The 12,563-nt window shown below is 40.0% G+C and overlaps 1 protein-coding gene across 1 annotated transcript in view; it reads right to left on the bottom strand.

Moving 5' to 3' along the window:
* The window catches only part of LOC125485690, a 170,333-nt gene that overhangs the window by 8,386 nt on the left and 149,384 nt on the right, over positions 1-12,563 (bottom strand). Inside the window, exons 67-72 of the mRNA XM_048609750.1 lie at positions 12,059-12,249; positions 10,287-10,372; positions 7,411-7,538; positions 5,141-5,296; positions 2,356-2,543; positions 1-86 (exon numbers count right to left, since the gene is read on the bottom strand). Of these exons, the coding sequence (XP_048465707.1) occupies positions 1-86; positions 2,356-2,543; positions 5,141-5,296; positions 7,411-7,538; positions 10,287-10,372; positions 12,059-12,249 (835 nt within the window). The remainder of the gene's footprint in view (positions 87-2,355; positions 2,544-5,140; positions 5,297-7,410; positions 7,539-10,286; positions 10,373-12,058; positions 12,250-12,563) is intronic.

The following is a 12,563-nucleotide window of genomic DNA, read 5'->3' as shown; positions in this document are numbered from 1 at the left end:
CTTTATTGTATGTTAGTAAGTTTTTGTATACAGCCTCTTGATCATTGATTTCCTGCCGGTCTTTGAAATAGCTCAGTAGCTCAATTCTGTACAAAAGAAAAGAAACATCAGATCCACAGATATGCAGAATTACTGACGTCCCCTTTATAGGGGACGATAAAATTTATTTAAGTTGTTCTCAAAAAAGTGCCTGTAGACTTGTGTGAAAATCCTGCATACTATTTGACATTCTATCAATCTGTTAATTTGAAAAGAACTCCAACTGGTTAAAATATTAAGGGTTGTAATTTCATACAAAAGGTGAGATCTTTTATTTTCCTCTGCATACACAATCACACAGACAGTAAACATGAAGTTACTACCTAAAACCATTGTGAAAGACCCAACAACACAGTGACTGTACTGCCCAAGGTTTATCTTTTTTTTGGAAAGTTAAAATCCCCTACAATTACCACCCTATTATTCTTACAGTTAACTGGAAACAGAGAGGAGTTTCTGTGGCCACAGATATGAATGAAGTTTGAGGAATGAAAGATTGCTTCGTCAGTGTGAGGCTAATGACGTTGTCAAGCGACTATGAAGGTTTTTGAGGAATAAGTTCGAACAGCCAGAGGTAATGATCTGTGTCCAATATCTACATTGGTAGAAAGAGGGATAAGCAGACTCTAGAGGAATAGGAAAGTCACTAACAAACAGCTCCTCAAATGGTAGCAATCTCCACATGAGGTAGTGGTTAGCTCAGGTGGCTGGACAGCTGTGGGTCTGGAGTTTAGGTAGCACGGTGGCTCAGTGGTTAGCACTGCTGCCTCACAGCACCAGGGACTCGGGTTTGGTTCCACCCTCAGGTGACTGTCTGTGTGGAGTTTGCACATTCTCCCCATGCCTGTGTGGGTTTCCTCCGGGTGCTCTGGTTTCCTCCCACAGTCCAAAGATGTGCAGGTTAGGTGGATTGGCCATGCTAAATTGCCCATTGTGTCCGGGGATGTGTAGATTAGATGGGTTATAGGAGTATGGGTCAGGGTGGGACGCTCTGAGGGTCGGTGTGGACTTGTTGGGCTGAAGGGCCTGTTTCCACACTGTAGGGATTCTATGAAGAAGCTGGTTTGCAATGCAGAATGTTGCCAACAGCGAGGGTTTAATTCCAACACTGACTGAAGTCACCATGAAGGGCCATCCATCTCAAGCTCTCCCTCACTTGAAGTGTGGTGACCCTCAGGTTTAACCATCACCAATGAGCTCTCTCTAATGAGAGAGCAGCCCTATGGTATGAGAAGACAATGGCGACTTTAACTTACCTTTACCTTGAACTCCACATCACACCCAGTGCCACATGCCTGGGAACGTCAACTCGGACAGGAGAATGCATGGCCTAACAGATAGTGCAGCTAGGAGAGCATTTGGTTCAGAGCATATTTTGGACCAGTTCTAAGGGGCAGGAACTATAAAGACCAGACGGGTTACACCTGAACAGAACCAGAACCAACATTCTCATGGGGTGGTTTGCAAGTGCTGTTGTGCTTTGAAAACAAAAAAAAAAAGATAGCCCAACAAAGCAACTCTGTGCGGGAGTGAGATGAGCTGATTTGCTCTTGCAAAGAGCTAGCATGGACACGGGAGGCTGAATAGCCTCTTCCTTGGCTTCTTCCAAAGCTGCAAGAAGAGTCATGCCAGACTCAAAACACTAACTCTTTGTTTTGCCCTCCACAAATGCTGCCAGATCCGCTGAGTTTCTCCAGCATTCTCTGGTTTTATTTTAAATTTAATCCTGGGGATCTTCCAGTTTACTCCTATGCTCCTGTCATATCCTTCAATCTATGGGGAGGGGCGAGAGAAGCGGGTATTTGGCAAAAGCTATCCATCTGATCCAAAGAGCACAACAAAGGCATTACGTAGCCAGCTGCCTCATTGTAAAGGCAATTATGGCTCTGCTCCAAATGAGAACGTTTGATAATCTCAGAACAGTATAAAAGGGGACAGAGACTGGCATTATAGTCTTCTTCTTCCTGATATTTCAGAATGAGCAAAGCTCAAAAATGATTCCCTCAGCAATACGTTACACATCTGATTAGAGGCTGATTGTAAGTGTACAACTCATCATGACAGGCACTGTGTGATCTCTCAGAGCTGTTTCCTATCATATATATTTGGAAGTGAAGACAAAATTAAAAATGGAAACAAATCAACATGATTGCAAAGGCTCAGTGGACCCTTACATGTTACATATATGTTCTGGTTCCATGTGATGTGTGTTCTCATAGGACAAATGTTAATTACAGAAACTCTCAGCTGAATGGTTACTGAATTATACATGAAATTGTAAGCACTTCAGTTGAAGATATATTAAATCGTACTTACATTCTTTTGAGGAAAGGGCATGGAAATCTCCGGCTGTTGTTGGAAGCCAAAACAGTGTTTGTGATCAATGGCAGAGATGGAATTAATGTGTTATTAAGCCATATGTCCAAATCTATCTCACTGATCCCAGCCATACTTCTGTAAAACTCTTTCTGTAACCCTTCTATGACTTCATCAAAATATTCACCCTGAAAAATGAAACAAAATATTTTTTGGAAATCTTAGGTAAAGCAAATTCTCTCATCTTGCCACATATCACCTTTCAAATTATTTGACTCGTTTGTGAAAATCAGTTTTCTTAAACTGGAAATACTTCTGAGGATTAGTTACAACCAGGATTAGGTTTTGGAAGGATTTAAGTTATCTTCCATCATTTTGATGCATCAGTTAAAATGATAACCAAAACTATGCATCCAGCCTTCACTCTGTAGACTTTTCAACATTTACAGTCCAGAAGACACCACTCAGCCCATCGTGTCCATACTGGTCAATAAGGATCTGACTACACTAAATAAAAACAGAAAGAACTGTGGATGCTGGAAATCAGACACAAAAACAGAAATTGCTGGAGTTTGGAGTTCTGAGGAAGGGTCATTGAACCCGAAACATTAACTCTGATTTCTCTCCACTGATGCTGCCCAATTTTCGGTTTTTGTTTCTGACTACACTAATCCCATTTTCCAGCTCTTAGCCCTGGGTACTATGGCAAGGCAAGTGAATATCTAATTATTGCTGAAGCATTACAAGAGTTTCTGACTCAACCACCCTTTCAGATAGTAAACTCTACCCTCTGGGTAAATAAAGTTTTCCATAACTCTTCTTCTCTATTATTTTAAATCTATGTCCTCTGGTTATTATCCCCTCCACTAATGGAAAAGGTGCCTTCCTATCCATCTTATGTATGCCTCTCATATTCTTATACACTTCTATACAGTTCCATCTCCTCCATCACTGCTTCAAAAAAAAACCCTTCACAGCCTATCTGCTCTTTCCTCGCAGCTCAGACCTTCCCACCCAGGCAGCGTCCTGGCAAATCTCCCCTGCACCTACTCTAGTATAATCACATCCTTCCAATATATTCCTAGTTGCCTCCTCAAAAAATTCAAAGTTTTCAAACATGACCCTGCCTTCACAAATTCATGTTGACTATCCTTGAGTAACCTATGCCTCTCTAAGTGCAGATAGAATTCTGAGGGACAGAATGTTCCCAATAAATTCCCCATCACTGAGTTTAGACTGACTGTTAAGTTCCCTCCAGCACTTTTTATATTCCTCCTAGGAATCCACCCTACTAAGGCCCCTTACTTGACATAAGGTTCTTTTTCTTTCTTCATCCTAATATTTACGTCCCTTGATATCCTGAGTTCTCTGGTCTTTATCCCACCCTTTTTGTCTTTACAGGAAAAAAAATTGTCCTGTTCCAGCACTATTTCCTCCTTGACTCCTTCCTATTTCTCTTATACATTTACATCTGCTCCCAGTCCAGTTGGGTCAAATTGTATCTCATCTTAGTAAAATTTGCCTGTCCCCCAGTTTAGAACTTTTATTCCTGGCCCATCCTTATTTTTTTCTAAGACTATCCAAAATTTAACAGAGTTATGGTTACTATCTCCAAAATGCTGCCCTACTGTTAAATCTTCAACATGCACAGACTCACTTCCAGACATTTATTAGGACCAGAACTACCTTCTCATTTTTTTGGCCTGCTGCACACTGTCTAAAAATGTTCTCTGGGATGCAACTTTAGAATTTTGTTCCCTTCCTATTTTGCACACTGCAAGTAAATATTTTGGTAGTTAAAATTCCCTACTATTACTGCCTCATTATTCTTACTCTGCTTTGAAATGTAATTAAATTTGATCCTCTATTACTTTTATTTCTACCCACATGGTCTCATTTGGTGATCCTTCCAAGGTATCGTCCCTCTTCGTTGATATTATTGATTCTTTGATTAATATTGCCTCGTTTCCACCCCCCCCACCCCCGCACCCCCACAATCTCATCTCAAAACCTTACAACCAGGAATGTTGAGAGCCAAATCTCAGTTAAAGCTATGATATCATAGTCCCACTTGCCTACCTGTCTTTCAGTTGTCTGCCTTAGTCTTCAGGCTACTTGCGTGATAGGAAATTCCATTTAGCCTTGCTAAACTCACCTCCTTCTGATCTAGTTTACATTTCCTCTGCCTTCCAGACTCACTCATATTCTAACTTCAAATTCCAACTCAGTTTCTCGCCTCTCTCAGTTACTTTTCAGGATTGTATCTTCTTGCCAAGCCAGTTTTAAATCGCCCAACAGCATTAATAAACCTCCCCATGAGGATATTGGTCCCATTCCTGTTCAGATGCAAACGTCCAACTTGTACAGGTCATAGTTCCCCTGAGAAATGGTCGCAATGTCTCACAAATCTGAAAATCACTGTGCACTGTCACTGAGTTTTCCTCTCTGAATTGGGCTGTGGATGTGACTATCATTCATCAGGTGGTCTTTGGGGATTATCAGTTTGGGGAAGAGTTAAAACTGTGCATTAATCAGAAAACTGAGGGAGCTGCAGATCTGAAATGGGTAGAGAAAGGCAAATTTCCAAACACTTGCACTCAGCAAAATCCTCCATTTACTCATGTGCAGGTAACAGATGCATTTGCTGGCACTCCTGCTCAATTTGACACTTATGACTTCAGGCACATTGCTCTGATATAATGGACACTATCTTGCGAGAACCACTACAGTTTATCTGCGTTAAATCCTACGATCTCAAAAAGTAGAAGTAACATTTTCAACTCACGTCTTGAATATTTTTGGAAAATTGATCGATAAGTATTAATAATTTATCGACGGATTGGAAGCGGATCAACACCCTGATCAGAACCACACTGCTGTCAATGAATCCAGGCATGCTCAGTGCAACAGCCAAATCACTTGGATCAATACTATCCAGCACCTGTAAAACACAATGCAGAATTGTTTAGTTATATCCATACCTGAAGGCAGACTCTACAAAACATGCAATTACATATTACTGTGTCAAAAATACAGGGTTGTTTTGTTGGCTTATCAATGGTTAGTTAGCAAGCCACAATAGACACACAAACTTCAGTGGAGGTAAAGGGGCAAGAAGTGTTTAAACCCCAAGAAAGCTGGTACTCATTTCAAGGGATAATTTCTATTTTCTTCTTTCAATCTCATTCTCTGAATCTCTTTTATTCTGTCTCTCTCTGCCCCTGTATCATATCTGTATTCTCATTTTCTCTTTCACTTCTTCCCAAGATGTGGCCCTCGACTCTTCAAATATCTTTCTCCTTAAACTCTCTTTCTCTCTCCTTCCATGTCTCAAGTCCTTGAGCTCGTTCCCTCTCTTTCTGCCGCCTTTACCAGTCTCCTTAAAGTCTTTTGCTTCCTTAATCTGGTCCCCCTTCAATCCTACAATGCGTCTGCTCCTCGTGCATTTTCAGTTGCATTATTCACATTAATAGTCCTAAGCATGGCCTTTCCTGGAAACAAAATGTTGCACGTGTCTTCAAGGTGAATTTATTTTCATGTATATTCTAATTAAAGCACTTATGAAATTCAGAACACATTTGCTTATTTGCAATATTGCGTTTTCACCTTAACAATGCTGAACAGTTTTTTTTAAGAGAACAAGTAAAACAGGTATTACTGTGAAATCTATTTGGGACTGTTTAAACACCATGATACCTGTAAAAATTTGATTTACCTTCTGTAAATCAAATTCAGATATTATTTAAATTTTACAAAATAAAGCTTTATTGCACATCATTTAGAGTTAGTGAAGGTATATCACAACCATAGTAGCTAAAATTAGTTTGTCTTTAGCCTCCAGGAGTTATAAGCGAATTTGAAGAAATTGGTAAGAAACATGGATGAGAACACTGAAGACATGGCAATGCATTAGTTATCTGTTTACATCCTAATAGTCAATTCCATTGACCTTAGTAGAACAGAATACCAGGCACAAAAACAGAAGTTGCTGGAAAACCTCAGCAGGTCTGGCAGCATCTACGGAGAAAAAAATCAGAGTTAACGTTTCGGGTCCGGTGACCCTTCCTCAGAACTGTTCCTGATTTACAGCATCCGCAGTTCTTTCAGTTTTTATTTAGAATACCAGGCACATTACTTTATGGGAGGAAAATACAATGCCACTCATTTTGTGATCGTGTGCACATACAATTTAGGCAAGAATACTCCAGGATTAGAAGTGGAATAGATTTGCTATAACATTACCAGATTCAGTGGATGGATTGCTCCAATTTTTGGAGAGGTGACAGATTCAGTGAAGAATTTCAGAGAAATACATTAAGATTAATGGCCCCACAGGTCATCCAGTGCTGGATGAGCGCCAGTCTAGCAGTGACATGCGGCCAATCTGCAGAACTAAGTGTCTACTGTGGCTTGATTGGACACACTACCACACTTTTCCTGGTGGTAAATGAGTTCCTCTCAAAGGTGGCATCTTGCGACTGGCAGGTCTGGGGAATCCACGAGGCTATTCGATTCCCACAGGAACTGTAGCCATTGGCAATGTCAACTTTCCTGCTCCTCTGATGCCTGCTGCGTCCCTCCAGCTCCACACTGTGTTATCTCTGACTCCAGCATCGGCAGTTCTTACTACCTCTCGGTGCTACACTTGTAGTCTCCAGCCATCCTGTGGAGGAATTCCACTTCCATTGGAGTGGCCTTGCGGCCATTTCTTTGTTCCATTAAATATCTCTTCAGAAGGTGCCACAGAATGCTCCTCACTCTCCTCCTCCCTTAAACTGAGGCAAAAACCAGCTCGGAGAAGGCAGGCTTAAGCCTGCAGCCTCAACTATCTTCATCATGTTCTAACTGGACATCAGACGTGTCTGGTCTCCTAATGGGTCATTGCCAGGAAGATTGCCCAGGCAACAAGAGCATGTTTGGAGCCTGAACACTCACTTCTGTGGCCTTAGATTCCACTCTTAGTTCTAGCTGCAGGCTGGTTAAACAAATAACATTGATCTTTAAATGCACACCCACCCCCATCTCAGTTCAGAAAATAATTACATTTCTTTTTACCTCATTTACACGGCTCGGAGAAACCAGTGAATACGCATCGCTTAGAATGAGGAAGTTGGAAAAACCTTGGAAATAGTTCTTCAGGTAAAGAACAAAACTTGTGTTTCCCAAACACATGGCAGTGGACACTGGGGATAAAAAGCAATAAATATTCAGTACATTTTTAATAACTCTGTTTAAAAAAATGAGTTAATTAGTCATAAAAATCAGGCACATAGAAAAATAAAAAAAAGGAGCAGGAGTGGGCCATTCAGCCCTTCAAGCCTGCTTCATTATTCACTACGATCATGGCTGATCACCAACTCAGTAGGCTGTTACCACTTTCCCCTCATCACTGATCCCTTTAGCCCCAAGCCAACTTCTGCTTGAGATCACACAATGTGTTGGCCAGGTCTGCTTTCTGTGGTAATGAATTCCAATGCTTCCTGGGTGAAGAAAGTTCAAATTGTGCAACAGGATGAAACACATGGAACTATTTAATAAACCGCTGTTAAATTTCTAACAGCCATTCGCACCAAAGTTCAGCTCACCAAAAATATCAGGCAAAAGAATACTTCATTCTATTTTGAGGCCTCAAATGAGGCTGATTGCTCCGGTGATATTTTCTGCTGTATTATTTATTACTAATGTTTCCCATGTGTAAAAATGTCAGTACTACACATTGCTCATCCTCAGTTGCTTTGAATGCATTAGAAGTCAATCATACAGACATTACTTGTAGGAATGGGATAACAAAGGTGTGGAGCTGGATGAACACAGCAGGCCAGGCAGCACCAGAGGAGCAGGAAAGCTGACGTTTCGGGTGTGCACCCTTCCTACTCCTCTGATGCTGCCTGGCCTGCTCTGGTCATCCAGCTCCAAACCTTTGTTATCTCAGACTCCAGCATTGGCAGTTCCTACTATCACTTGTAGGAATGGAATGGACATCTAGCTTAACCAAAATGGAGTGAGAGCCCAAGTCCTGTTCCTGAACCCAGCACTCAAGAGAAGAAGGGGCAGAGGAGGTTGGAAGAGGAATAGGATAGATTGTAGTTCGCATATTTGGGGTTCATAGAGGGAGTTACAAACTGCAACTGCCTTCAGGCAGATCCAATTTCCATTAGTGGGCTGACCTAAATATGATGTGAAATCTAAACTATTGATAAAAATGGTCGAAAGCTGTCAAAATTATTTGAAAAGGCAGAGTACCCTTTTGGATGAGTCTTTAGATAAACCTTTAGAAGAGATCGAGGTATTTCTTTGTGAGATGGAAGGGTGTCCCATTACAGACGTGACAGTAGACGTGAACATGCGTGAAAATTAGATAGGTTCAGGGAAACCGTCAAAATTTTGAGGTGTTTACATTGCTCTACAGTTTAAAAAGACTCTACAATTTGGGGAAAAAAATCACTGCTTGCTATTTCACTGTCTTTTATGTATTTCATGATGTATTTCATGGGAAGTGTGCTAAATGATTGATTCCACAAGCTATCATTATCACAGTGCGGTGCCTGATAGCTCATAGTTTAATTAACAGCTCCAAGTTGTTACAAATTCTTTGCAACAAGGATATGAATACAAAATCTTATTTTTAATAAGGAAGTAAATACTTGAATTTAATGTTTGCTTTTATAAGGGATTCAGCAGTTGAAAAAAAATTACATTTTTTTAATGAATGAGTTTTTAAAATTAAGTCTGCAACTGACACATAGAATTTTTTTTCGTCTCCTGAGGTGGATATTGGATGGAGGGTGTAAGGACAAAAGGTGATGGATGGGGCTATGGGTTGACATACTTGAAATCAAGATCTCATAAAGACTAGAAAGAGATCAAAGAAGAGATTGGCTATAGGACTGTTTAGAGGGGAGTACAGTTGGCATGGAGGGCATGAGGGAGTGGTGGGGAGGATGCTTGAAGTGCCATTTGTTGACATGGATTGGACGTGGAGAATCGTGTGGTTACCAGGATGTTGGGTGGTGAGAATGAGAGGCCTTTTTGCTGTGTAGCTTTGATCACAAATGGGATGAGATCCTGGATTACTGAGGCCGGCATTTTACATAACCAAACTCCTGACCCAGCGGCCTCTATGGCTGCCTCTACACTGTATTTAAAAGCTGGTGGGTCAGACTCCAGTTGACATCCACTCAACTGGAATGAAAATCTGACCATATAGGTGCTTTGTGGAGTTGCAACTTACTCTAATGCAGCCCTCCCTACTTAAGAGTTAAAATTCAGAACAATGTATGGGGCAAGTGTAACATGCAGAAGAGATCAGATAAGAGTCTGATAGATCCCTTTCCAGAGGAATCTTTTACATGTGTATCAAAAGTTTTAAAAGTGCTTGCTGATGACAATTATTTTGGACAGTCTATTAATGAATGTATTTAGTTGGTAAACAGCATTTGTTGAATGTAAATGAACTACCTTAATTCTCGTATATCTCTATGACTCCTATGCTGGCAAGTGGGACTAGATTTATTTAGGATATCTGGTCAGCACGCACGAGTAGGACTGAAGGGTCTGTTTCGATGCTGTATACCTCTAAGACTCTATGAATCTAACTCAACAAACTGTTGTGCTTTTGGTGCAACTCTCATTTATAAGGGGGTGCAGATTCTACTTATGAGAGAGGCCAGCTTTGCTAAGCATGAGGGAATATCTCATGTTGACCTGCATTTTGCTACAACCACTTTGATATGTTAGAGGTGTCTCAGTTTAAATATATTTTGAAGGAAACAAAACATATATGAACTCAGGTTCTGTTATTGCTGTGCTGATGGGACATTAAAAAAAAATCCTTAGAAGAGTTATGTATCATGTTTTGAAAAGCCATTAAACTACAAGGTGTCACAAACCACTGAACAAGAACAGTTATCATTATTAATGTGTTTCATTACCTCTAGCATTTTCCAATAATTTTCTATATATGAATTCTTGATCGCTCTTACTCAGCAGATCTTTGACATAGCTCAATACTGAGACACTGTAGAATATAAACAGAAATACACAATGTAAATGGGTTGCTGAAGTTAACAAGCAAAACTGGAAATTGAAATTGTTCTCAGTTATATTTCTAAGAAATGTGTTGTCAAGTTGGTGTGTAATTTAATTCTTTAGATACCTGTTGACCCATTTACTCTTAATTTGTGAACTGATCAAACCAGCATATAATGAAATTTCAGATGAAGGTCTGTTCAAAAATTAATATCAAGAATGTCTCAGCCACACACAAATCCACTGTAAACAAGTCTGAATTCTCTAAACTACACCACTGGATGTTCAAGGAGAAGATTCCTAGCTCTTTCCCAGGAGAACTGTGGACGGATAGCTTATACAATGCTAGTCACTTCCTAATAACAAATAAAAATTATGCACACACTGATTCATTAGAAAACTAAATATTAGATATTCTCTCACACTGAAATTTCCTTTCATAACTAATATCTCCTCATTAGAATTGTGAAAATTCACCAAACACTTCTAACATGGTGCAGAATCACTCAATGTGTTACTGTCTTGTCAATATCATCCAGCGTTTTGCAGTCACTTACTAAAACTGGGAGTCACCATAGTCTCACCAGACCATAGGGCTACTCTCTCATCAGAGAGAAATGACTGGTGATGGTTTAACCTGAGGGCCACCATACCCAGGTGAGGGGAGAGAGGTTGAGAAGGAGAGTCCTTCATGGAAACCTCAGCTGGTGTGGGAATTAAACCCACACTGTTGCGCAAACTAATCATCCAGCCAACTGAGCTAAACCAACCCCCATACTAAAACTGTATCCCTTGTACCTGCACTCTAATAATGGTGTTGAAAAGAGCATGTTATTGAATCCTACATTCTGAAAGGCTGTTGAAAATTTGGAAACATGTGAATTAAGACTTTATATGAAACCCCATAGGAACAAGAGAGGTGACTGTCACCACAGTGCAAACCCTGTACCGTTGACTTCCGCAGTGTTCTACTGCTTAGCAATCCTCAGACGAACACAATCTGCAACTCCACACGTTGTTCTCCCCTTTAAAGGTACCTCCTACTTCACCTTCATTTGATCTACCAATATTCATTATCAATCCTATCTATTTATCATACATTGACCTTGAAGAGAAAACACGATTCTGGTACAAGAATCATCTATTTGCCCCCATTCACTCCTGATCTTTTGTCTCTGGCTGAATTTAGCTTCCAAAGGTACAGGGTCAACTGATCATTTTTGATGCAAGCTGTTACATTCAATGTTGACAGGCTATTTGAGAGATTTACTCATTGATTGATGATGATGATGATGAGAAATTCAATTTTGATACACATGATGTCATTAAGAAATAAATGGAAATATTTTTGCTTCAATCCCAAAAATACAATGGATAAACAGCATTGTTGAGTAGTAAACATGAAAATGCTAAGTAGTGTCTAAACCAACAATGTATTTCAATCGTCAGACTTTGATATGAGTAACTCTCTACCATGTATATGTGAAAACATGAAAAAGCTTAGTAGAGATAATGACAGAAGTTTTGTGAATACTATCACAAATATGTAGGGTCTGATTCCGATACAGGAATGCAATAGGGGTATTGTAGTGTATGCTAATCGTGTGAGACTTGCACTGTAACAACAAATTGCATTAAATTATAAAGATTTCATTTCAACGTAAAAATAACATACATTTTTCTGTTAAGGGCACATGGGATGTTCACGGAAAACTTGGAATTCAAAACTATTTCGACGATCGATGGCAAAGATGGAAGTAGGGTTTCATTAATCCATTCCTTCACATCTATTTCGCTGAGTCCAGAGAGGCTTTTTCTAATTTCAGACTGCACACCATCTAAGATAGCAGTTAAGGACTTAGTCTGCTAAAAAAGAAAAAGACAGTTTTATTGTACAGCAAAATATTACAATTCTGCCATGACTCCCTCTAGGTGCCAGATGCATTCTTTCTACTCAGTAGATTAATAAGTGAAGATCGGTTTTCCAAAATAGGAAACTCGAACTAAGTATTTGTTAAAGGCCGTTTTAGGTATTGGAAGGGTTGAAGCTACATTACCCTGGTTCTGAGAGTAAATTTTAACCATTTTGCCCCACTCACCGTTGCTGAGTCCCCTTAACAGGGTGTGACTTCACTGCGCTGTGGAGAAAACAGCTCAGAAAATCACATGGATCACATGGA

This window comes from Rhincodon typus, chromosome 21, assembly GCF_021869965.1.
Source record: "Rhincodon typus isolate 14 chromosome 21, sRhiTyp1.1, whole genome shotgun sequence".
NCBI lineage: Eukaryota > Metazoa > Chordata > Chondrichthyes > Orectolobiformes > Rhincodontidae > Rhincodon > Rhincodon typus.
The sequence above is the reverse complement of the archived record's forward strand: the minus strand, read 5'-3'. Positions and strand labels throughout refer to the sequence as shown.